The sequence below is a fragment of the Dromiciops gliroides genome, chromosome 3 (assembly GCF_019393635.1).
Source record: "Dromiciops gliroides isolate mDroGli1 chromosome 3, mDroGli1.pri, whole genome shotgun sequence".
NCBI classification, from domain to species: Eukaryota; Metazoa; Chordata; class Mammalia; order Microbiotheria; family Microbiotheriidae; genus Dromiciops; species Dromiciops gliroides.
Window position 1 is genome coordinate 171,332,692 of NC_057863.1, and position 26,794 is coordinate 171,359,485.

Sequence of the window (26,794 nt, forward strand, 5' to 3'; positions counted from 1 at the left end):
CAGGGTGATGTCATGACTTTCAATGAATTGGATTTAAGTGAGGGAGGGCTGTGCAAGGTCACCAACCTCACCTCTCCTCCAGAGCCACCTGGGTCCAAAGGCAAGACACATATCAGGAGATGGCTGCAGATGTTTAAGACAATTGGGGTAAAGTGACTTGCCCAGGGTCACATAGCTAATGAGTGTCTGAAGTGAGATACCATAATGATATCCTGACCTATTAAACATAGAAAAGTCACCATTATCATTTGGAAGCAAATTCCTAACTTGCTAGTACAAAATACCTTAAAACAAAGTTTTTAAAAAAATGGGCTCAGCCAATTTAAGTCTATTTCCATGACAAAAATCATCACTGTTACCTTTACATTATTTTTTTTTCATTTCATATTTTTGGCTGTGTCTGAGTTGACATTCCTTGAGAGCAGAAAGCATATTTTGTTTCTTTGTTTTGTTTTGTTTTATCCAGGGCAATGAGGGTTAAGTGACTCGCCCAGGGTCACAGAACTAGTATATGTCAAATGTCTGAGGTCGGAGTTGAACTCTGTGGATAATGCTCGTGCTTTATCCACTGTGCCACCTAGCTGCCCCTAAAGCGTGTCTTTCTACCAATTTTTCTTTAGTGAAAATTCATGGTGATATGATAAAAAGCTAAAATAATACTCACAAAAGGGGGAAAAGCAGATGGTAATAAATGATTTTAAGAAATCATACCCACATATTCAATTTTATTTTTTCAGTGTGCAGACATTGGAAATTGGAATATTGGACATCTTCGGTTTTGAGGAATTTCAGAAGAATGAATTTGAACAAGTAAGTAGAATTATTTGAAATATGTATTCACCTCAATTATGTCTTAGGTATAGGTTTCAGTTTTGACCCTTTAGGTTCACAAAAGAAAGTCACATAATCTTTGGATGAGAGAAAAAAAAGATGCTTAAAATAAGTATTTTACTTTCTGCCAAGATGCCTTTTAAAAATGGCTGCTGTTGTGGCTACTACTATTACTAACACTAGTACAGGAAGGAAGGAAGGAAGGAAGGAGGGAAGGAAGGTGGGAAGGAAGGTGGGAAAGGAGGAAGGAAGGAAGGAGGGAAGGAAGGAAAGAGAAGTGTTTACTATATACCCATCATTGTGCTAAGCAGTGGAGGTATAAAAAAACACCAAAATAGAGACAGTCTCTGCTTTCAAGTAGATTTTATTCTTATGAAGCAAGGAAGCACATTAATGAAAACTAAAAAGTGGAAGGGGTAGATAGGTGTGAAGAAATTTCTGGGTACTGGGCTCAGGAGTGTGACTGTGAAATTCAGAAACTCAAAAACAGGCCTTTAAGAGAATGAAGACAAGTCCAATCTGCACCTATCCAATCCAGGAAAAATTCAGCAGTGGATGTAGGGGACAGGCCTTGCAGAGGAATATTTTGTTCTGAACAGGCAGAAAGGGTGTTAGGATATTCTAGGGTAAGAGTCCCCAGGTGCTAAGGGAAGTTGCAGGATGATATTGCAGTAGAGGGAATATTTTGAAGTCTAGACCTTCAGGTATAAGGTGGGGAGGGGAATGGAGTACTACTAACTAACAATTATCTAGCTTGCTTAGCTCATTAAAATTTGCTAAGTCCTTTGTACCTATCATCTCATCTGAACATGATGCAATGAATGCATTTATAATTTCAGAATTAATTTTATAAACAATGGATACAATCATTTGGGGGGAAATCATCATGCCTTTTTTAAAATACAGAAGTATTTAAGGCTACCTGAGATGCTGGTTGAATTGATATTTCAGTGAGTAGAAATTTTGTCTAGATTTGAAATTTGATAAGTAACATTCTTGTGTCTCAGATAAAAAATTAATGATGAATTAAAATACTACATTTTGCTAAGTGTTGTTATTATAAGAGCATCGCCTCTGTGATATTCATAGGATTTCAGACTTGATTTCATAGGATCTCAGAATGATTACCTCCTTCAAAATTTTCATTTTAAAGATGAATAAACTGAAGGCTTGTTGGTAAAATGCTTTGCTCAAAGTCACATAGATTTGTAAGTGTCCAATATGGGATTCAAACAAAAGCCTCTAGACCTCAAATCTAATGCCTTTTTTGCACTATATCACTCTGCTTATTCAATTATTGCATGTCTGTTGAATGATTCAATATATCTCTTATCTTCTAGTCACGTCAGTTCACAAACTTCCACTTAACATGTAACAGGATCTAATTTGGGGAAGGATATACTTGGTTTATATTTCCTTCTCAACATTTACATCTCTTCTTCCATTTAGTGATTCAGAAGTCCAGAAATATTATGTGATTTCATGAGAAATATCATAGCTGGCATGATAAAAAAGGTAGTCAGAGAGTACTAAATGGAAAATAAAATTTCTTATATTTAAAGATCTACAAACTACTCTTTCACCATGGGAAATTAAATGTCTATGTGTTAATCTCAGACATTCAAATACTTTCTTCCAGATGATCAAATGAGATAATATTTGTAATGAGTTCTGGATAGTATCCAGCACATACTAGGTACTTAATAAATGTTTATTTCTACTTCCCCCTATTGAGGGTTGTACGACTTTAAAAATGCCTTATAAATCATGTAACTTTTCGTGTGAATGGCCTGATAGAACAAAAATGGAAAAGTAGAAAGCATATGAAGAGTAGTATTATGCCTCACCTTCTAGATAAATGATACATTTTAGGCAGATTTATAGAGATAATATGATACAATGAAAAGATCACACTGTGCTTGGAATCTGAAAGGAACTTAATTCATATCCTCTTTCATGAGTTATGGGAGCATAAAGTAGTTTCTAAACCTCTCTGAATGTCAGGTTTTTACATGAAAAAATATAAATAATAATAGCCATAGTACTAGGATTTAGGGGGTATTTTGATTATCAAGATAATGTAGGTCAAGTACTTTATAAACCCTAAAACATTTAGTAAATCCCTATTTACTATTATAAATATATATATATATATATATGTATATATATATATAATTTAAATTTAGCATTTAAAATTTATTTTAAAATATTATTCCCTTTCTGTTATCTATCTGGAGTGAAACTGATAAGGTCAATATTGGAGCTTACTTTTTTCCCTATACCTATGTGCTTTCAACAGAACAGAGATCATGAGACAATGTTCCTCTTATGAGAGGCCTAAGTCTTTAGGTTTCCTGTTTAACATGCTATCAGAAAGCTCATTCAAAGATCTCAAATGCCTAGAATAAAACCTGTCCCTTTAAGGTAGCATATCCTATTTTGGTATTGGAATAAGGTGATTTTGTTGCTGTTTTCATATTGCCTTATTCATTTTGCTTGCTGCTAAAATATTTTAATTAACCACGAATTTTATTATCACTGAGGTTTGAGGTTTTATGTAACAGAAGGTATAATTTGTTCATCTGAAAAATGAATAAATAATAAATCCTGAGCAAAACTTGAATGTTACTTTCATGAAACTATGAGTAATTCTCAAACCTAGACCTGGTTGCATATAAATTATGAAATAAAAAAGAAACATTTTTTGGAAAAAATAATTCTTGCTCTTAGCAGTTTCCCTTTGATATTAAACACAATAGTGTACAATAGTCATATAGGAGGAAAAAAATCCCTTTCTTTGAGCAATATCCAAATCCTATCTTACTCATACTAGATTTAGCAAATCCCTATATTTGCATGTGAATCCATTAAAATATTTCAGAAGAGTGTCTCTGACATACTTGAGGGTACCCCCATTCCTTAATTCACCCCAAATTTCTTGTTTTTAAGTTTCAATCCAACATTATTCTTCTAATAATTCTTTTTTTCAAAAAGCATTTCAGTGTTTAAAAAAAATAATTGAGTGAATTATTTTTGCCTGAATTTGGCACTCCTCATTGACTAAATTAACCAAATAAACACAGTTAAACAAAAATGTCCAAAAGGAAAAAGAAAAATTAATGGTCTTGTCCCTTCTTTACTTTTCCAATTCAGAAAATGAGCTCAGTATGTTTTTCTTCCATAATTATCCCTGTTGAGAAGCTTGTCAAAGGCTAGAATGGGGACAGATTTAAGTAGACAGTAAGTACTATTATTCTAGAATACCACCTCAAATCTTATCACCCTTAAGTAGTTCTATCACATTATCTGCCCACTAATGCTGTTATAAAATTTAATTTATTTCTGCTAAATGAAAATACTAATCAAAACCCGCCCCCTTTCTTTTACTCTGGTGCATCTCGGTGTCCTCTCATTCCCACGTCCTCTAAAGATTTAAGACAGTTCTCAAACTGAATGGCAAGTGAAGTAGATGTTTGACAGCTATTTGAATTATCCATGGAAAGACCCATAACAGGTTATTTCTTTTCTAGAATGGATTATTTTGGACTGGATTTAGCACTTTTCATTGATTAAATTAATGAAAATCACTGTCAACATTTCATCTATTTTCAAGTAGATAGAATGGCTGTCATCTCTTTTATTTGGAAATGGTGGTGTACTAGGAACTTTAAAAAATTCCTGATTAATTGACAATAAACCCCTCTCCAGTTATACCAAAATAGCTAATCTAAATATCACCTAAGTTTGTAGATTTATTCATGGAAGTTATAAAGAACCCTAGAAGTCAGTCGTTGAATCCAATGTTGTTACTGATGCATAATTCCCATGCCCTCCATCACATCCTTAAGTAATAGGGGGGCATCTCCAGTCATCCTGATCTATATCTTGCCAGTGGACCCAGATGACTCCAGAGGAGAGACTGAGGCTGGTGACTTTTCACAGCCCTACCTCACTTAAATTCAATTCACTTTATTCTTTAGTGGTTTTTTTTGGCAGGGCGGTGAGGATTAAGTGACTTGCCCAGGGTCACCCAGCTAGCAAGTGTCAAGTGTCTGAGACTGGATTTGAACTCAGGTCCTCCTGAATCCAGGGCCAGTGCTTTATCTACTGCACCACCTAGCTGCCCCCAATCCAATTCACTTTAAGCCATGATATCAAGTCTCTGATGTAATGTTCTACTTTTGGTTTTTTTTGTTTTTTTGTTTTTGTATTTTTTATAGTGAGGCAATTGGGGTTAAGTGACTTACCCAGCGTCACACAGCTAGTAAGTGTTAATTGTCTGAGGCCGGATTTGAACCCAGGTACTCCTGACTCCAGGGCCAGTGCTCTATCCACTGCGCCACCTAGCTACCCCATAACATTCTACTTTGAAAATGAAGAACAAACAATAACAACATGTAATAATAATAATAACTAGCATTTATATAGTTCTTTAATCATTGCAAAACCACTTTTCATATGTTAACTCATTTGATCCTTACCTCAGTGATAGGTGCTATCGTCACTTGTTTGCAGATGGGGAAACTGAGTCAGAGATAAGTTAAGTGACTTGCCCTGGATCACACAGCTAGTAAGTGTCTGAGTCAGATTTAAACTTACATCTTCCTGACTTCAGGTGGCTGTGCTACCTAGGTGTTTCAGCTAACAGTCTTCTCTGTTTTGTTTCCTAAATAACAGGAAAGGTAACGAATCTCTGAGTTACCATCCTTGGTTCATATATTTAACATATGCATGTTTTATTCTCTTAAATAATTGTTAGAATTTACAATTCCCAAACACATTTTCCCACAAGAATCTAAAAAAAAAGTGCCACAATGGAGATATCCATAATATCACAGTAGAAAATATTAATGGGGTATACATATACTAACAAATCTCCCCAAATTTCTCACTGGACAGGACAGCCAAAGATTTATGAAACAGGGGCTTTGTTGGGATGAAATGTAGTAAAACCTAGTATTGACAGGATGTCGTAGGAATTTAAAGAGAAAGTCAAAAGTTTGTCAAAACAAAAGCCTGTGCCTCAGAAGTTAGAAATATGATTCATTGCTGCTGACCCAGGCTTCCTCCAAACTAGTTTGAGGAGAGTTGACAAGGACTTGGAGAATTTCCCTGCTTACAGGTTGTTTTCTGAAAAATAAGATTTACTGGAATTAGAAGTCAAAAAAAGCCAAGTTAAACTTAGACTGAGCCTAGACAAGGGGTGGGAGGTGGGGGGAAATCAGAAGACTGAAAAATGTTGCCTGGTTGACCTGTTGGAGATCATCTTGTAGTGATTTAGTAAAACAGCACTATTGTCCATGTCACCAAAAGCATTCATTAAGGATCTAATTATGCAAATGCTCTCCTTGGCACACTGTACAAAGAGGATATGGAACTTAAAATCTATGCCTACTAGGAGTTTACAGGGAAGACTTGTTTTCCTTTATTGTATCAAAATTACTTGTGGTTACATGAAATACTTAATGTATTTTTATTCACTGGGAAGTAGATACATGGTCTTAAATAAAAATCTGCTCCACCTGAACCTTTGGAGAAGAAAATGTAGCAGTAATGAAATTATCCCTATTGCATTTTCTCTTTAAATTTCATGTATATTTTCTAAAACATAAATTCACTAAAGGTCTAAATATAAATTTTTAAACATTACAGCTAAGTGTTTGCTAAAAATGAAATCCAAGCAACACATGGTTTTTCTACAAACTTATTAAATTTCACTTTTCAGATGTTTTAACAAAAACTATGATATTATATCTTCTTGTTAAAAAAGTTTCATTCTGGAGGCAGCTGGGTGGTACAGTGGATAGAGCACCAGACCTGCATTCAGGAGGACCTGAGTTTAAAACTGGCCTCAGACACTTGATACTTACTAGTTGTGTGACCCTGGGCAAGTTACTTAACCCTCATTGCCTGCCCCCCCCCCAAAAAAAAAAGTTTCATTCCTTTCTGACAAGGCAGTTTCCTAGTGTGGATTTATTTTGTATAGAAACATAACTTGTTAATCCTTAAGTAATATAATTTTAATATAAGTGAAAATAATTTTAAATTATTTTAAAATGCTATGCAGTGAATTATTTTAAGTAACATTGAGTCTTTGTTCTTTTTTTTTTAGGGAAAAAATAACTAAAGCGAAAATATGTTTGTATTTTCACAACCCTAACTATGGAAAGAAGCTTATTCTAGAAAAGTTAGATTTTAGACTTTAAAGTGATTCTTAATAATAATAATAACAATAATAATAATGATAATATATGTTAAACAGGGCTTATACGTCAAATTTTTTAATTGTCAATAATTACAGAATTTCAAAATAGGAAAGGCCTTCATTGGCCATTGCATCCAATTACAACCTAATCAGCTATCCTTTACAGCCTAGCCTCTTATACTATAATTCATGAACCCATATTAGGTTGTGTAACTGAATGTGGGGGTAGCAAAAATTTGGCAACAATAAAAGGTCATGAATAACTATTTTATATATCTATATACTTGGGATCGCATAAAAAGTTCTCAGGTGAAAAGAGGTCATGAATGGGAAAAGTTTAAGAAGCCCTGCTTTACAACACATTCTCAATAATAGTAGGCATCCAGATTTCACCTGAAGACCTCAAGCGAGGGGAATCACAATACTTCCTCTGATAGTCCATTTTATTCTTAAGTAACACTTATTATTAGGGTATTTTTCTTTGATTTAACTTAAACATCCCTCCATGCAATTTCTATCCCTTGTTCATGGTCTTGCCCTCTGGAGTCTGGAAGCAAAATATTACTTCCTTCAGATGTCAGCCTTACAAAAATTAGATGACATCTATCATGCCCTCCCTTTCTTTTCTCTTCTATGGTAAATATTTCTAGTTTCTTCATTTTATTTTTATATTATATATCCTCTAACTTATCCAGCCCCCTCAAAGTGTCACTCTGTGGATACTGTCCAGGTAATAAACGTCCTACTAAAATTTTGTTTCACCAAACTGAACATACATCCGAATTGGAAAGAATATCATAGGGGCAGCTAGGTGGCGCACTGGATTCAGGAGGACCCTGAGTTAAAATCTGGACTCAGACACTTGACACTTACTAGCTGTGTGACCCTGGGCAAGTCACTTAACCCCAATTACCTCACACACACACACACACACACAAAGAATATCATGGGACTATGTGTTCTATATACTATATTTTTAATGCAACCCAAGATTACATCATTTGGGGCGGTGGGGAACAGATGGGAACTTTCATGTAGAACTTTTTAATGTTACTGAGCTTGCAATTCACTGAATATTCCCATCATTTTTTAAAAGAACTGTTGTCTAGTCATATCCACCCATGCCCCCTGAATAGTTTCTGATGAGGAGTTTTTTATCTAGTAATCAGGATTTTGGCCTAAGTCACAGGTATCCAAGGATTGAGGGGAGGTGGGCAGATTTCAAATCAAAGCAATTATCTGCCATTCCTGTGCTCTTTGATGTTTCTTGCACCATTGCCCAACTCTGAACTGAAACTCCCAAGGTTCTGTCATCATGGCAGCACTGGCCTGAGGCAAACTTTTTCCCTTCAGCACATCCTCCCATTGTTCCTCCATACATAACCGCTCTTTACCCATGATTGAATTTGCCACCAGCAGTGACTAGTTATATCTATGATAGAAAGAGAAAACTACAAATAGAAGTTGATGTGGAAATAAAAGGCTAGTACAAAGCTCCAGATTTTTGGTGAATTACAAAAAAAGGAATTCTAATGATGTATTCTTCTATAAAAATGAGACTTCAATTTATACCATGTAAAGTTGTTCTTATTTTAAATAGAAACTGTACCTCAAAATATTTTTATAGAACTATATTAATAGATTTAATATAGGTTAGTATAATGCTCAAGTTCAATTTTCTTGGATGAAAAAAGTAATTAGTACTGTGATATACACCCATGAAGCATTAGAAAAAATAATATTGTGAATAAAGAAATGTATGCATATATACACATAAATATATGTTATACACACACGTATATATATGCATCCACAGATATGTATATACATATGAAAATATGTAGTTAATTATGTGAAATGTTTTAGAATTTTGTTTCTGGTAAAGTTTTGATTATTCCTCATTGATGCTATCATTTTATGCCATACATTTGCTATTGGCTGGATTTTCCAGTCAATTTCTTAAATTCCAAAGTCTCATTTATCTACTTTATAGGAGAACTTATAAAATGAATTAGATCCATGAAAATATCGAATTTATTTTATGAGACTATGATGTCCTGAGTAGTAGGACTAAAAGTGATGATTGTAAGAATAAATACATACATAATTTATGTCTATATTTTAAATATCCATTATGATGTCAAAATCTATTAATAGAGATATATTGTGTATTTTGGATTTTCTATTTATATCTAACTTAAAGGTTACTTTAAAAAATTTCTTCTTTAAATACGTTGCCTGAGTCTTTTGTTTCATCCTAATGTTGAATATGAAGAAATCATCATTATGCATTTGATTCTAATAACAAAAATAAGAGTATTCATAGGCCAATTTGCTTTGCAAATCATGCTACATATATTATTTTATTTGGTTCTGACCTCACAGTAACCCTGTAAGGTAGGTACCATCACTGTCACTATTATAAAATGAGAAAACTGAGCCTAAAAGAGGTTGTGACTTACCTATTAGCACCTAGCTACTAAATGGAAGATATGTACTTCAGGATTCCTGATTCCAGACTCAACAATCTATTCATTATGCTGCCTACTCACAATTTGAAATAAGTTCTGTTTCATTTGTCATTTTCAAATATTGATGAAAGGGATAGAGGGCAGTGGGAACTGGATAATGAAAGGTCTAACTTTTTGAGGAAATTGGTAAGCAAGCTGTAAAATCATATACAGGAACAATATCAAAAAGAAGAAGCATGACATTTGTACCATCCTTCCATTTGGTGACAGAGAAGAGGGAGGAGGAAAGCATTTTAAATAGTACCTACAATGTGACAGGCACTATACTAGGTACTTTAGAAATGTTATCTAATTTGATCTCCACAATAGTCCCATGAGATGGGTGCCATTTTGCAGTTGAGGAAACTGAAACAGATAGAGATTAAGTCACTTGTCCAGAGTCACACAGCTGGTAAGTGTCAGATTTGTACTCCAGTCTTTTTGGAGTCAGGATTATTACCAGGAGCTCAGATTATTATCCATAGGTAGAAAGAGTTAAAAAGCTTTGGCTGGAAGGCTAAGGATTAAGAGAAACCAAGTGTGATTTCTTTCAAGAAGCAAAGTTAGAGGAAAAAAGGTCACAAAAAAAATTTCAAAGGCAAAGTATTAAGAATGTACATGTTTAATAGCAGTCTACCCCACATACCTGCCAAGACTAGCTAGGGATGTGTGGTCAGAGTTTATTTAAAGACTCAAGGACTAACTCTGAGTGAAAGATAATTTAGGGTTTTAGGAAAGCAGATGCTAAAATAAGTGGATCATATAATACTAAATATGTAAATTGAACTTAAAGATTGTTTTGTTTCATTTTATTTTCTCTTCTGATGCTTCATAATGGCATGGAAGTGATAGTTTTTGAAGACTGATACCAAGAGAGGGCAAGTTCTAGAAGATTCTACCATGTTGAAAAACTACCTCCTGAGCAACACCTTTGTTTGCTATTCACAGACTAACCTAAGTGCATTGTCTCCTCACCAGAAATTTGGCTACTTAATGAAAAATTCAAAGCAAATATGCTAATGAATAAATATGTAATATGACCCTCAGTTGTCAGTCCCCTTTCAGTTCCACAGTGAGAGAAAAGAGGGCAAGGGTTGTTAAGCATCAAACAGTTTTCATAATACTTAAAATTATTCATTTAACTCTTCTTCATGTGAGATATTTGTACAATAAACAAGTTGACACATGAATGCAGGATTTGAGCCATATCCATAAAAAATTGTAGCTATGCAGAAAGACAACTCACAATTTTTACTCAAGAATAAAATAAAGGTTTTATATGTCCCAAGTCACAAGGCATGTCATTTCAAGGAATACTTACCTTGTACAGTTACTGTAAGTATAAGCAGATATATTAAGATAATAATATGAGGGAAAAGAGAGATGAGGGGAAATGTCCTCTGAAGACCCTCACAAGATATTACAAATTGAAAGGCAATATACCCCTTGAAACTTGGTAACTTCATTGTGAAGATACAAAAAAAAAAAAAAGGGACAATGAAAATGTTTTGAAAAATTTGAGGTCTTTCTTTTGCATTTAGTATGTGTTTTTGGCACATATTAGGGGCTTGCTTGCTGAATGAATTAATGAGTGAATGACTAGAGGACTGGATAACTGGATGAATGAGACCAAAGGAATATAGGTTAATTAGCAGTTTCACACTTTTTTTTTATCATGAATGCCTTATTCAAGAAGTTTTGTGGAAGGTAGATGTGGACAAAACATTGCGTACATGCCTACAGAATTGGATGTATTTTTATAGATAGAAGATATCTAGTTACCCATCTAGCAATCATTTTAGGATCAGCCAGTGATGGATTATCAATGTTTCCTGCTGTTTGATAAATAGGCCATAATTAACAACAAATTTAAAAGTCATAAGATATTGCATGTATTTAACGTTAGATTCAACTCAGGTTTTTTGCTTTCGTTTTGTTTTGTTTTATTTTGTTTTGTTTTGTTTTGTGGGGCAATGGAGGTTAAGTGACTTGCCCAGGGTCACACAGCTAGTAGTGACACTCAAGTGTCTGAGTGTCTGAGGCCGGATTTGAACTCAGGTACTCCTGAATCGAGGGCCGTTGCTTTATCCACTGTGCCACCTAGCCGCCCCCCTCAGTTTTTTCAATATGTTTTTGACTGAAAACTGAAAAATGGATAAAAGAAAAAGACATTGACTCATCATCACTATTTCATAGAAAAGGTTAATTAACATATATAGTCAACACAAAGAAGAGGCCAAAAGAAGACTCAAATAGCTCTTACTAGCTGATGCTGATTAGCTGATTTCCCTACCAAGCCCAGAGGCAAGGCTGCCAAAAACAACATTGGTTTAGAGTACAGTATTATTTTCAAAATGTTATGCAGGATGATGATGAAAGATTACATGCAACTAGCGGAACAGAAAAAACTGTTTCCTTTTAGAACACTGAATTCACTTCAAGATTTAGCTCATGTGCCATATCCCACAGGAGGCCTTTGATGATCTCACTCTCCTTCTCCCCAGTTATTGATGAACTCTCCCTACTCAAATTATCATGTATATGTTTATTTAAGCATGTTATACCCTTCTTAATAGAAGCTGTTTGAGATCAGGAAACATTTTTCATTTTATTTCCACAGTTTCTAGCATATACATTATTATAGTAGATGTTTAATAATGTTTTTATTAGACTGATGAAAATTTAACCTTCTCTGTAACCCAACTAAACCAGATCATCAGATAACATTTTGATAAAACCAAGAAGCAACAAACAGATGTGAAATAGAACAATTCTATCAGCATTTCTTTAATGATATATTCTCATCAATGAAGACAATTAAACTACTAGAACTGGACTTTACTATCTAATTACCCAATGTGCTATGTGATGATAATGGCAATAGAACATAAATAGACAAAGTGAGAAGAAGAAATGAACCTGATTAAATATAGAAGATAACCATACTAGAGGAAAGATTTTTCAGGATATCTCAAAGAGAAGAATGCAAGAGAATGGAAAAGACCAATCAATCAACAAGTATTAATAAGCACCTCCTATGTTCTTGACTTTGTGCTAGGTACTAGTGCTCTAAATACGGGGGGGGGGCAGGTGGGGGGGGAGAGAGAGAGAAAGAGAGAGAGAGGTAGAGAATCCCTATTCAAAAAGAGTTTATAGTCTATTAATGGAGATAACACATATACATGCAATAAATTCATAATAAATACAAGTTCCTTTAAACATCAAGTGATTCAAGACTCGAACATTCCAATTTGGGGGAATCAGGAAAGGCTTTCCATAGAAGGTAGATCTTAAGCTGTATCTTGAAGGAAGATATAGATTCTTTGAGAAATAAAGGAAGGATTGTATTTCAAGCATGGAGGACAGTCAATGCAGTGGTATGGAGATAGGAGATGAAACACCATGTATAAAGAACATAGAGAAGGCCAGTTCAGCTGGACTCTACAATGGAGAAAAAGTAGTAATATATAAGATTAGCTAGATTGTGAAAGACTTTAAAAGTTATAATATCTTATTCTAGAAGCACTGGGAGACCACTGGAGTTTTTGAGTAGAGAATCATTGGAGGTCTTGAATAGGAGAGTGACATAATCATGGAGATTATCCTTAGGAAAGTCTAAATAAAAGAATATTTCCCTATTTATACTGAGGTTATTAGAGTGCTCCTATTTGCAGATCTGATTGTTACACTAAGCCGTAAAATGGTACAAAATCTTTACAGTAAAATCCATAGCCTTTCAATAGAAATTATTCTAAAAATCAATAAAACATTAACTGGAAAGAAAATTACATATTGCCCAAATTAAGACAGTTTACAGGAAGCCTGTCCAATGAGTCCATTATGATCTTTAGCTTGGACATTCACATTAGATGCTTAAAAAGCTGGACTAGAACTAAATAACAACTGGAAGGGAGTTATGAAACATTTGAGGGATTGTAGAGCACTTACATTCATCACACTCTCCTGACCACAACACAAATGAATCTTTTGTAACACCAAAATTCTTCTGGTGATCTTAGATGGATGTGAATCATAGTATCAACATTCACTTACCTGGGAGAGGGGATGTAAAAGACATCCTAGGGATTTGTATGACCAACATAGATGATGAACCTATCACAGAGTAAGAACTAGTTTCACTGAAATATTAAAAAAAGAAAGGATAGACTACTATTTTTTTAATGCTATTACTTCAGGGCAGCTATTTAATATAGTAGATAAAGAACTGGTTTGGGTGTCAGGAAGTCCTGAGTTCTGATGTAGTGTAGCTTCAAACAGTTACTAGTTGTGTGACCTTTACTGCTATGTGCCTCAGCTTTCTCAATTATAAAATGGAAATTTTAATAGCACTTATGTGAGGATCAAGTATAATAATATTTGTATAATGCTTAAAATAGCATCTGGCATATGGGTACTTAATAAATCCTTGTTTCCTTCTTTTTCTTATAAAAGCATAAGTTAAAAGAATGCTATATGTCTTCCTCTAAGTTTTCTGACTACAGAAGTCTTAACTGCTTATTTTGTTACCCAAAAAAAGTAGTAATGATTGTCTGTAGCTATTGTGGTAATCAGAAAGGATCAAGAGACATAGTTTCTGAATAATTGAATTATTTCATTACTAAGACCAGCAGGTTATTAATAAAAGGATGGTCATTTGGCCACCTCTCTCAGACTAAAGATAATCATGGGGGTGATGGTTCACAGTTTATATGCCCATAGGTGTTCATTGAGGGGCTGAGAGGGACCCTTGGACAGGAGAAATGATCTCTGCTCAGAGCATCCATAGCCTTGGGCTATCTAGATGGAAGGATATGTCTTCAACCAAGCTTGAGGAGAAAACAATGGGTTTCCCACCCCTTAAGTTAAATTCCTTGTAAGGTTTGGTGGGGTCTGGCCAAGGTCAAGGAGAGGTAATGCAATCTCATTATCAGTAATGTCATTCAAGATATTGAAAAAAGGGGAGAGCTCTGAATAACTCCAATATATTGGTCAATAAGAATAAATTCTTATTATTCTGGCTACAAGTTTATCATCTAGCAAGTACAAGTTTGTTTCAAAAACTGGGCTATTCTTGAACCCCCTATGCTATTTCTGTTAATGGAAAATATATGAGTATAAGTGTGGCAGAGTGTGGTATGTTTATGTATAATTTTAGGTTTTTATGTTAAATAATAATAACAGTAGCTGATGCCTTGCTTGTCCTTCACCCCCAACCATTCAATTGCTCTTGTGCTATCCCATATATTCTAAAATCCAGTGACACTGGACTCCCTCCTCTTCCTTGAAGAAGACACTCCATATCCAGGCTCTGAACATTTTTACTTGCTGCCCCCATTCCTAGAAATTTTCTCCTTTCTCATTTTTCCTCCTGGCTTGAACAAATACTAATTAGCTACTTTATCATTATTTATCCAGATCTATACATTTTTACTGTCTTCATGATTTAAAGGCCTACATAGTGAGTACTTGGAGTCTGTTCTACAGAAACCAAGAACACAGTGCAGAGGGGAAAATTTATGGCAATATGGATACTTTTATGTCTCTTAGGTATATTTCCTGCTACAATTGAGAAACATCTTTAATTGATTTTGGATTCAATATGGAAATTGTAATATCCCCAAACATATTTTGTTGTAAGATTCTTGGCTATCTTCTAACGGGGCTGGCTATACAACATCAAGACAGAGAGTTTAAAAACACATCTACACAAACTCAAAATTCCTGATTGCAGTTGCTTGCCAGCCTCCTATTTAATCAACTGAAGACATTTCTTCCCTCACCACCACTTTTCAACCAGTTATTTGGACAATGGATAGATCCATCTATAACTGTCTTCTTCCTAACATTAGTCTGCACTTTTAAAGTTCATCCCATGATGCTGCTTCTATGTTAGAACTTTTGTAGGTTAAACAGTGAGAGCCAGAACTGAAAGCCTCCCTTTGAACAATTTAAAAGAGGAGAAAGAAAAAAAAATTGAGTTAAATTTTTTAGATGTACACTTTACTTCAAAATGATTTTGAAGCGCAATTCACTTTGAACTACATAATTGTGTTCCCAGTGATTCACTTGAACACTCAGTCTTGCTCTCCCTTGTTAGAAATATAAATGTATATTTAGTTTCATGCCAGCACCTCTGAAATAAAAGGCTGCGAGCTGAAAATCACTCCACAGTCTACTTGATTTCATATCAAGCCACATTTTCCCTATAGAATTTTAATAAATTACAGAAAGGACATTTTGCAGAAAGGAAAGAACATGATGTACAGTAATAGGTACCAATATGCTGCAAGCACTTCCCCTTTGTCACAAAAACCAACCACTGTTGGACATTGCTATTGAAAAAGGCTTGGAGTGATTTAAAGAAGTTAGTTGTTTTTTGTACTGTTTTATCTAGAGTAAGTTTCAAAAAAAGAAACCTGGACTATTTCATCTCAGTATATTGTAAAGAGAAAACTCTGCTAAAAAGTTATGGGGTGGGAGGGATTAGCTTTACCAGAAATTCAGTCAGATAGTTTGCCATCTAACTTCAGCCCATCCTAACCTACATTAAAAAAAAAAAAGAAAAGAAAAGGTATTGTTGTTTTTGCTTTGCAATCAAAATTATCCTGGATATGTCCAACCATCCCCCAGAAAGAATCCTTCCTCTGTAACCAAGAAAAAAATAAAACCAACTGATAAAATGGCTACATGATTTAAATAAATATTTTACATCTTAGATCTTTCAAACTGGATATCTCAGAGCCATGCCAAATTCACATGTCCAAAATTGGACTCTTCATATTTCCCCTTAAACTCTGAGCCCCTACCCTTCAAAATGTTCCAGCCTTCCAATCTTGTCTATTTCAAATCTTGGCATTATTCTCAACACCTCACTTTCTACCCCACATTTACAATCAATTGCCGAATCTTGCCATTTTTTTTTTTACTTAATAGTATTTTCCCCAATTACATTTCAAGATAATTTTCAGCATGATTTTTTTTTTGGTGGGCAATGATGGTTAAGTGACTTGCCCAGGGTCACACAGCTAGTAAATGCCACATGTCTAAGGCTGGATTTGAACTCAGGTCCTTCTGAATCCAGGGTAAGTGATTTTTCACTGTGCCACTTAGCTGCCTCTTTAAGCATTCTTTTTTGTTAGATTTTTGAGTTACATTTTTTTTTATTCTTCCAATCCTTCCCTTCCCTCTCCTTAAGCCAGCAAGCAATCTGATAAAGTTTATACATGTAAAATCATATTAAACATATTTCCACATTAGTCATGTTGTGAAAGAAAAATTAGAACAAAAGGGAAAAAACACATGAAAGAAAAAACAAAAAAAAGTGAAAATAGTAAGCTTTAATCTGCATTCAGACTCCATGGTTCTTCTTTTTTATTTTATTTTATTTTTTTTGGTGAGGCGATTGGGGTTAAGTGACTTGCCCAGTGTCACACAGGTAGTAAGTGTCAAGTGTCTGAGGCCGAATTTGAACTCAGGTCCTCCTGACTCCACGGCCGGTGCTCTATCCACTATGCCACCTAGCTGCCTCCATAGTTCTTTTTCTGGATGTGGAGAGCCTTTCCCATCATGAGTCTTTTGGCTTTGTCTTGTATCATTATATTGCTGAGAAGAGCCAAGTCTATCACAGTTGATCATCACATAATATTGTAACTGTACACAATGTTCTCTTGGTTCTGCTCAGTTCACTCAGCATCAATTCATGTAAGTCTTTCCTGGTTTTTCTGAAATCTCTGTGCTTATTTCTCATAGTGCAGCAGTATTCCATTACCTTCACATACCACAACTTGTTTAGCAATTCCCCAATTAATGGGCATCCCCTCAATTGTCAGTTCTTTGTCACCACAAAAAAGAATAGCTATAAATATTTTTGTACATGTGGGTCCTTTTCCCTTTTTTATGATCTCTTTGGGATATAGACCTAGGAGAGGTGTTGCTGGGTCAAAGGTTATGCCAATTAGATAGGTATGAGGTGGTACCTCAGAGTTGTTTTCATTTGCATTCCTCTAATCAGAAGTTATTGAGAACATTTTTATGTAACTATAGATAGCTTTAATTTCTCCATCTGGAAACAACCTATTCATATCTTTTGACCATTTCTCAATTGGGGAATGACTTGTATTCTTATATATTTGATTCAGTTCTCTATATATTTTAGCTATGAGGCTTTTATCAGAAACACAAACTGGGAACATTGTTTCCCAGGTTTCTGATTTCTTTCTAGTCTTGTTTGTTTTGCTTTGTTTTGTACAAAACATTTTTAATTTAACATAATCAAAATGATCCATTTTGTATTTCATAATTTCCCTATCTCATCTTTGGCAAATCTTGCTACTTATAATATCATAACATTTCTTAAATCTGGCCCTTGCTCTCTGTTCACACACTACCCTACCTTCTCATTTCAGGACCTTATCACTTCTCATCTAGATTATTAGAACATCCTCTTTATCAGGCTCCCTGCTTCATATCTCTCTCTATTCAACTCCATCCTGCCCACATTGCCAAAGTGATTCTCGCACTCCCTACTCAATCAATTGCAATATCTCTTTATTAACACTAGGATTACATTTGAACTCTTCTGTTTAGCTTTAAAGACTCCTCAAAACCTGGACCCTTCCTATCTTTCTGGACTCATTGGACATGACATCCCACCCCACATACTATGGTCCAGCTAAACTAACAATTTTCTCTGTACCTTTGCACTTCTGTTTTCTTCCTTACCTCTGTTCCACAGAATGACTTTCTTCCTAGCAAAAGTACCATCTTCTACATGAAGCCTTTGATATTTCCCCTTATGTTCTAGTGACTTCCCTCTTAAACTACCTTATATTTAATTATTTTCTAGTTATTTGTATTTTTCCTTATGTACTTGTATATGTATTTATTGTCTCCCTTATTAAAATATAAGATATTTGTCATTAGGGATTGTTCCATTCTTTGTATTAACAGCATCTAGCATAGTTCCTGGAACACAGTTGGTGCTTATTAATATTTGTGAATTGACCCATTTTTGATTGTATAATCTATCTCTACTGAAAGGTAGGAGGTAGAATTCATTATCTCTCCTTTAGGATCCAGATTTCTCTAACCCATTTTAAGTCCTATCTGTACAGTACCTACATGTAGCTAAAGAGTGTATTAACTAATGGAATTAAATCAAGAACTTATTGATTAATGATTAGGTCCCATCATACCTTCAGTATAGTAAATGTTAAAATCACATTTTACTCTTAATTTGAATTCTGTTACATAATACTATTTCCATATGTTAGGAGGAAAAAAGTGACTAAGTAAAATTGAAAGGCAGGAGATGTTCCTGGTGATTAAAAACTTGAGTGAGCATTGAGTTATTTTTTTAAATAGCATTGGTAAAATTGTGTGACTCAACCCAGAATTCTTATCAAAGGATACTTTAAAATAAATAGCATGCATTTACAAACCTGCCTGACTTTACAAAGTAGCCATGTAGAATTCAGGATGCTTTGCTAATAGAAAAGTTAACTAGTCAGCCAATTCAATTAGATTGCCATGTGGTTCAAGCAGAGTGATCCGAATGATGATTTTTGGATGGAAGAAACTGCTCAGTTCGAACAAAAAAGTCATAGCAATTACATATATAGAGACAGTAAAAGACACGCCTTTGACTGACAGATTTGGGCAGATTTTTATTGAGATCTGCTAGACAATCCTTTTACTGAGGTGCTGCAGTGGATTTAGATATAAATGCACCTGCCACTGAAGCTAATGAAATGATGGAGACATTTCTAGTTAAAATGCAATTCCATTTGGGATATCTAAATGGCACCTGGAACGTCTGATCAAAACATAGATTTGCAGGACTTCTGGTTTAATCGGAATAGGTATTCTCTTCACTTATATAGATCACAGTCTTCAAAAACTTCTCATCTTAAATGATTCTTATGCAAGTTTTCTTTCAATTCCATGCAAAATATCTAATAAACAACTAGTGACTTTTCTCTCTCTCTTTTTTAATTTTGAAAGCTGTGTAGGTACCAATATTTTATTCTATTATTTGCTTCTCATTTCTGCCACAAAGCCCCACTTAGCATCTCTTCCTGTTTTATGGATCTTCAACAAAGCATTTGATTAGGGACTTAAAGAGTGGTTATGACATTTACTACTCTATATTGAAAGGAAAAGGGGCAATAGAGAAAAACAAAATCTCAATTTGGCAAATAAATGCAACTGCATTGGGAGTCTAGTTAATTGCGTGGATTTACTCTAATCTGTGCTATGTGTTCAAAGACTGGGCAGTGACCCTGTGTTATGAGGCTGATACAAGATGCATTCTTATCAATACTCCCCAGCCATTCCCTTCCCTTAGTTTTTCCTGTTCCAGGGTCACAGGACGTTGACATCCTTGACCTCTCATTTCTAATTGGTTGCCAAGTCTGATTGATTTGACCTATATTGTATCTCTAGCATCTCTCCAATCCTTTCTTTTCCAATTGCCACCAGCTCAGTAGGAAGAATCATTATCAAACTAATTGGTTATTATAGAAGGCTTTTAACAAGTCTTTTCTTCATTCTCTTTTCTCCAATCCATTCTGGATTAGTCGGCTCACAAACTAATCTTTACACATAGAACTGGTCATATTTTCCCCCTGCTGCAAAATCTTAATTGTCTCATATTGTTTATCAATTAAAATTGAAACTCTTTTGTCACATTGAAGGCTCTTCCCAATACATTACCCTCCTACCTTTATAGCCTTGTCTAATATTACCATCTTTTATGTATTGAAATGTCAGTCAAATCAGATGGCTCCCTGTCCCCAATGCATATATAACCTGGTATTCTTGTCTCTGTATCTTAGATTAAGCTATACTCTGTGCCTTGAATCTCTTGCCTTCTCATCTGCTGAATCCTTGCTTCTCCATTAAAGACCAATTCATATGTTGTTCATGAAGCTTTCCCTCCCACTCACCCTTAGCCTTTTCTCCTGGACCAAATAGCAAACTTTGCTTTGAACCACATGAGTGCACTTAATGTGCATTATTTTGCGTTATATTTATTTAAATATTTATTATATTTTGAAACTTAAATATGAACTACATGAAGCCAAGAACAAGGTCTTTTTAAACTTTGCTATAACCCAAGATATAAATGTTATGACCTTGATAAAAATTTATTTTAATGCACAACTCAGTGACACTTTCATTGAAGGGTCCTTTTAAGGTTGTAGTTTTTCTCTCTTGAGCAAAATGCTTTCTCAAAATTAAAAAAAAAAACAACAACCACTTAGTTTTGAAGGAGCATGACTTAGTACAAAGTGTTCTGGATTAGGAGTGAAATTACTAGCATTTGATTCCTACCTCTCACACTTAATAGCTATGTGAGCCTGGGCAAGTCATTTCACTTGGGAGAGCTTCAGCTTCCTCAAACATAAAATGAGAATAGTATTGCTTGTCTACCTTCAAGTATTATTTTATTTTTGTTTTGTTTGTTTTTCCAGGGCAATGGGGATTAAGTGACTTGCCCAGGGTCACACAGCTAGTAAATGTCAAGTGTCTGAGGCCAGATTTGGACTCAGGTACTTCTGAATCCAGGGCCAGTGCTTTATCCACTGCACCACCTAGCTGCCCCACTCAAGTATTGTTTTAATGAAAGGACTTAAAGCCTATATGAATTTGATTATTTAGCAGGATCTTATGGTCTCCATACCTCTAAATCTATCTTAACTCATGAAATCAATCCCATAGTGGCTCCAGCATTGTAGATTTTTAAATGACATTTAACTTTTAACTTGAGTTCTTGAATATCAACTTCCCTACTGTAGGAGAAAAACATATTGAGAAGTTACATTAGAGTATACGAATGTGATTAGAAGCTCTTGACACTCAGAACTTGGGTGGCATTTGTTTTACAATTATTATTATTTTTTTAAAAACCAGCATAGTAGGGGGCAGCTAGGTGGCACAGTGGATAAAGCACTGGCCTTGGATTCAGGAGGACCTGAGTTCAAATCCAGCCTCAGACACTTGACACTAGCTGTGCGACTCTGGGCAAGTCACTTAACCCTCACTGCCCTGAAAAAACAAACAAACAAACAAAAAACCTAGCACAGTAGAATTGTGTTGCTCTATCTAGAATCACTATCAAAGAATAACTTATGATCATTTTCATACATTTCCATACATGCTTCTTTTGAGTGTTCAATGTTCCTTATATCCCAGTCCCCTCCTACTTTTCCAGTTACTCATTCATAAGGCTTTTATAAGAAAGAACTTGTAAAAGTGTAATTATTGGAATGACGCCACCTACTGGAGACTTACTATAGGAAAGTTCCGCCATGAAGTGAAGGTCTTTGAGGGCAAGACCAGGGCTTTTTCCTGAGGACACTGGTGGAGAAGGGAGCTAGAAATGTGGTCTCCTTTTAATAGATAGGAATCTAGGCCTTTCTCTCTCTTTTTACAAAATTCTTGTTCTCCTTAATAAATGCTTAAAAGTCTAACTCTTGCTAAAGCTTATAATTTATTGGCAACCACTCATTAGAAGTTTTAGATAGTTTAGCTAGAATTTTAGCCCTTAACAAAAGTTAAAGTACTAAAAATGTGAACTTTTATTTATGAATGCTCTTGGTTTGATTAAGTTTCCTTTAGTCCTTAACTATAGTTATACCTTCCATATCATAGGGGCTGGGGGCACAGTACCCCTGAGATCTGGAAAATGAATGTAAAAATTTTGGCCCTCTCTTCACACTAGAAAAGTCTAATTTTTTTCTTTTTCTTTTATGGGGTATTTATAGTACCTGATTATAAAATTTGGATTAAGTATTTGGTATAGGCTATTTGTAAGTCCATGTTAAGTAAAAAATTTGTGTGAAAAAGAAATTTAAAATAAAATAAATATGAATATATTTTTTAAATGAAACAAATTTCTTATGGCAAGCCATAGGATATCAAAAAAAAAAAAACACAACAACAACGGGGAAAGTCACTATGTGGAAAGGATACATTTAACTCTTTTGTTAGTGGATTTCGACAGTAATTTTTCTCTCATCACCCCCACCCCTTTAATGATTTATACTTTAAAGCATTATTGCCCTTGGCTGCTATCTTTCCACTTTACAAGGAGATTAAGTATATACATTCTAGCTATCTTGGTTATTTTGACCTTTTAGACCCCCTCATTGTGGCAACTATTTTTCATTAGCTAAACTTCTCTTGTAATTGGTGATAATCAGATTCATGTCTTCATTTTTATCTTTTTTTCCTATTTATCAATGCCAAAACACTAAAATATTTTTAAAGCCTGAGGGTGAGAAGGTACTGAGTTTGATGTTTGATTAGAGAATTCAAACAGCTTGTCAATTTTATTGAATGGAAAAAAAGTTAAGTTAAATGATATATGTCTTTATAAAATATTCATAAAATTCATAGATATTACTTAAGCATCACATGATTTATATACTTTTTTTCAGCCACTGGCTAAACAGTCATCAGTTGGTTTATATATTCTAATCATATATGTGTGTATGTGGACAAATATGTATATGTGTATATACACATATATTGACTATAGTCAAGAATATCTTTAGATATAGGTTTAGAATTATAAAGCATAATTTACCCTTTAAAAATACTGAAATGTTCAGTAGATTAAAAGATTAATTAAATGTAAATAACTGATTATAATATTTAACTTTTTGCTTAAAAACATAGGTATAAAGTAATTTTATATTTACCAGTCATGTAACTGTTGTATAATTGACAGTGCTATGAAAAATTTCCATTGTTTTTCATTTATAAATACCAAATTCTTATTTTCTTCATTTAACAGACAATCATTATGTACAGGTTTTTTTTTCCTGTGTGTTGAAAGGCATTCTTATTTTCACTAGTAGACAGAACCATATGCTTCCTTAATATAATATTTATTACATATGAACTATCATAGTTTGAGTTATATATAATACCAAACATCTGCATAAAACGGAAGAATTCAATCATTTAGATGCTTCTAAATATCCAGATGTTTGACATCACATAGATGAAACATTAAATGATTGATTGAATTTTTCCATTTTCATCCAGATGTTTGACATCATGAAGGATATGCCTTTCTGTAGCCACTGAGTAAAAATGATTAAAAGTGTCTTTTGGCTGTAATCTACATGAAAGTGACTAAAGCAATTTCAAGGGCAAGAAAACATTTTTGTGCATGAATTCATCTAGATACTGAAAACGTTGCAGTCCATGATCCAATTTTCCTAAGATCTGAGTAACTTCTGGAGTTGACATAAGAATCCAAGAGTTTTTTATATTAATGCCTGGGTGCTTAAGTTAAGCACTGTATTTCCATTGCCATGATTTCTTTATAAAGGCGAGCTACAAATTTGCCACAATTGTCAACAATCCTTAACCATCAGCTAATCACAGACTACGGACCATATTAGGGAGAAAATATTCATGTTGTTTTGTCTAACGTAATTGAATATTCCATTTGGAGTGAAAAAACTGTTAGACATTTTATTAATCACTCAATTACTCTCTACCCTGTTTCCCTCCTGCTCCACAGCCTTTAACTCATGTACTTCAAATACTTTACTAATAGCAAATTTTAAAGTATTTTAGAAGATAGATAAATATAAATTCATTTTATGAGTAGGCCAAATTTTAACAAATTTCTTTTAGAGAATGTTAAATTTGAATAATTGATAAAATACAGTACTAACTCCTAATTTATTGAATATTTACCCATAAACTTGAAGATTTTTTTAAATGAAATATTTCATTTCATAACAAAAAATGCATCAGCTATAGCATTGTGATACTGTGGATTGACTCTATTGACCAGTATACAAACCCAGACAAAACGAGAATCAAGTGAACTAAACACCAAGAATCATAGGTATCATGCAAGGGACTTAGGGGAATTACAGAAGCTTATGAAGAAAGGTAAATGCTCCTAACAATACTCCTAGTGTCAGTAATAGTGATAGTAAGACTGCTAAAGGTGCAAAGGATATAACACTGGAACTAGAGTCAGAAATATCTGAGTTCAAATCCAACCTTAGACATTTACTATTGTTATGATGCTGAGCAGTTATTTAACCTCTGTTTGTACCAGTTTCCTCAAAAACCTCTCAGGATTGTTGAAAGGATCAAATGCAACAATATTTGTAAAAAAGTATTTAGCATGGTGCCTCACATATTGTAGGTACCATACCCTTTTTTTTTTTTTTTGGTGGGGCAATGGGGGTTAAGTGACTTGCCCAGGGTCACACAGCTAGTAAGTGTCAAGTGTCTGAGGCCGGATTTGAACTCAGGAACTCCTGAATCCAGAGCCGGTGCTTTATCCACTGAGCCACCTAGCTGCCCCACCATACCCTTTTAACGTATCATTTATGTTACAATAGAGATCAATAGTTAAGTAGTGTTTAATTTGCAGAAATTTATAGTAAATAACTGACTTTGTTTCTTCTTTTAAATTAATCTTCAATATTTATTAAAATTTTATTTTCACTCCTTCCTAAGAAGAAAAGAAAAAAATCCTTGAAACAAATATGCATAGTCAAATGAAACAAATTACCCCACTGTCCACATCCAAAATTGTATGGCTTACTAAGCACACTGAATCCATCATTTCTTCTGTCAGGAAGTACATGGCATGGTTCCCTGAAATCAATGTTTGGTCATAGCATAGATTAGAGTTCTTACATCTTTGAAAGTTATTTCTCTTTACAATGTTGTTTTTATTACATAAGTTGTTCTCATGGTTCTTCATTCTACATCAGTTCATAAAAGTGTCTCCAGTTTTCTCATTTATTACTAAATTGAATAAATTCTATTAAATTCTCTTACCATAATTTAATGAGCTATTTCCCAATTGTTAATAGTTTTGTAGTTCTTTGGAAAATATAAATATTTCTGTACTAATGAGTTCTTTTACTCTTTCTTTGATCTCTTTGAGGATAGGCCTAGTTGTATTTTCACTGTAAAAAAAAGATTATGCACAATTTAGTATATTATGGGGCAGAGATTCAAAATTATTTCTAAAATGACTGAAAAATTCATGGGTCCACTTACTGCATCAATGTGCCTATTTTCACATGTACCCTATAACATTTGTGATTTTCCTTTTTTTTATCCTCACCAATCTTATGGGTGTGAGATGGAAGCTAAGAGTTACTATAACTTATTTTTCTCTAATCATTAATGATGTGGAACATTTTTCATATAGCTATTCATAGTTTCAGTTTCTTCCTATGAAAGTTGTTATTTATATTCTTTCACTGTTTATCAATTGGGGGTGGCTCATATTCTTATAAATTTAAATCAATTGTTTATACATGAAATGAAACCTTTATAACAGAAACCTTATGCAAAGATTTTTCCTCAATTAATTAAATTCTTTCTAATTTCATATGAATTTTAAGAGTATCATGCAATCAAAATTGCTCATTTCATTTTCAGTGATCTCTATTTTTTTTTGTCACGAATGCTTCTCTTTAATTGTAAATCTTACTTGATCTTCTAATTTACTTCAGATGTGAACTTTTATATTTAAATAATGAATGCATTCGGTGCTAGTAAAATAAAGTTTAAATGATGCCTGCTCCCCTTATCCTTTCATCCGTGTTTGTGTAGTGTTCTAGTCATGCATCCTGATTATGTGAGATATTAAGTTCCCATGTATTTCCTACTCCCTTCTTCTCTGTTGTATTCCTTTTGTATTCCATTTCCTTTGTGATGTCCTCTCTAAACTGATCACTTGTACTTAGAATTTGTGAGGGAAAAATCCATCCTCTTCTCAATAATTCTCAAGAACTCAGCAGCAAAGTGACAAAGGCTTTATTTTCTTCTCATGAGAAGGAGGCACCCTAGTGTGCAGCTAGTGGGTGCCCAGAAAGGGGACTCGCAGGCCCTGTTTTATACCCTAGTCCCTAACATGAATGGACCCTCCCCTTTTTCATCACTGGTGGGGTTTCAATCTACGTGCAAAAACTAGCTAATCGGTACGCAGTATTCCAACCCCTCTTCCTTGTATGGGCATGACTCAGGAGCGGACCTTATACTTCCTTATATGGACACAACTCTTGAGCGGACCTTATTGAGACCAGGGCTCCTTGAACCATGTGACCTTGCTAAACTGAGGGGGAGGAGGGGATCTGAGACCTTTGTCCTACAAACAGGTTAGGGGTAGTATGACTGACTGTTACATCCAGATTGAGAGGAGACAACTACCCATTTCTTACACTATTTTATGGTGTTATGTGTGGTTTTC

General features: G+C 34.4%; 1 protein-coding gene across 1 annotated transcript in view; it reads left to right on the top strand.

Annotated features, from left to right (window-relative positions):
• The window catches only part of MYO16 (myosin XVI), a 746,727-nt gene that overhangs the window by 438,633 nt on the left and 281,300 nt on the right, over positions 1-26,794 (top strand). The window contains 1 exon segment of the mRNA XM_043997806.1: positions 738-810. Within this exon segment, the coding sequence (XP_043853741.1) occupies positions 738-810 (73 nt within the window).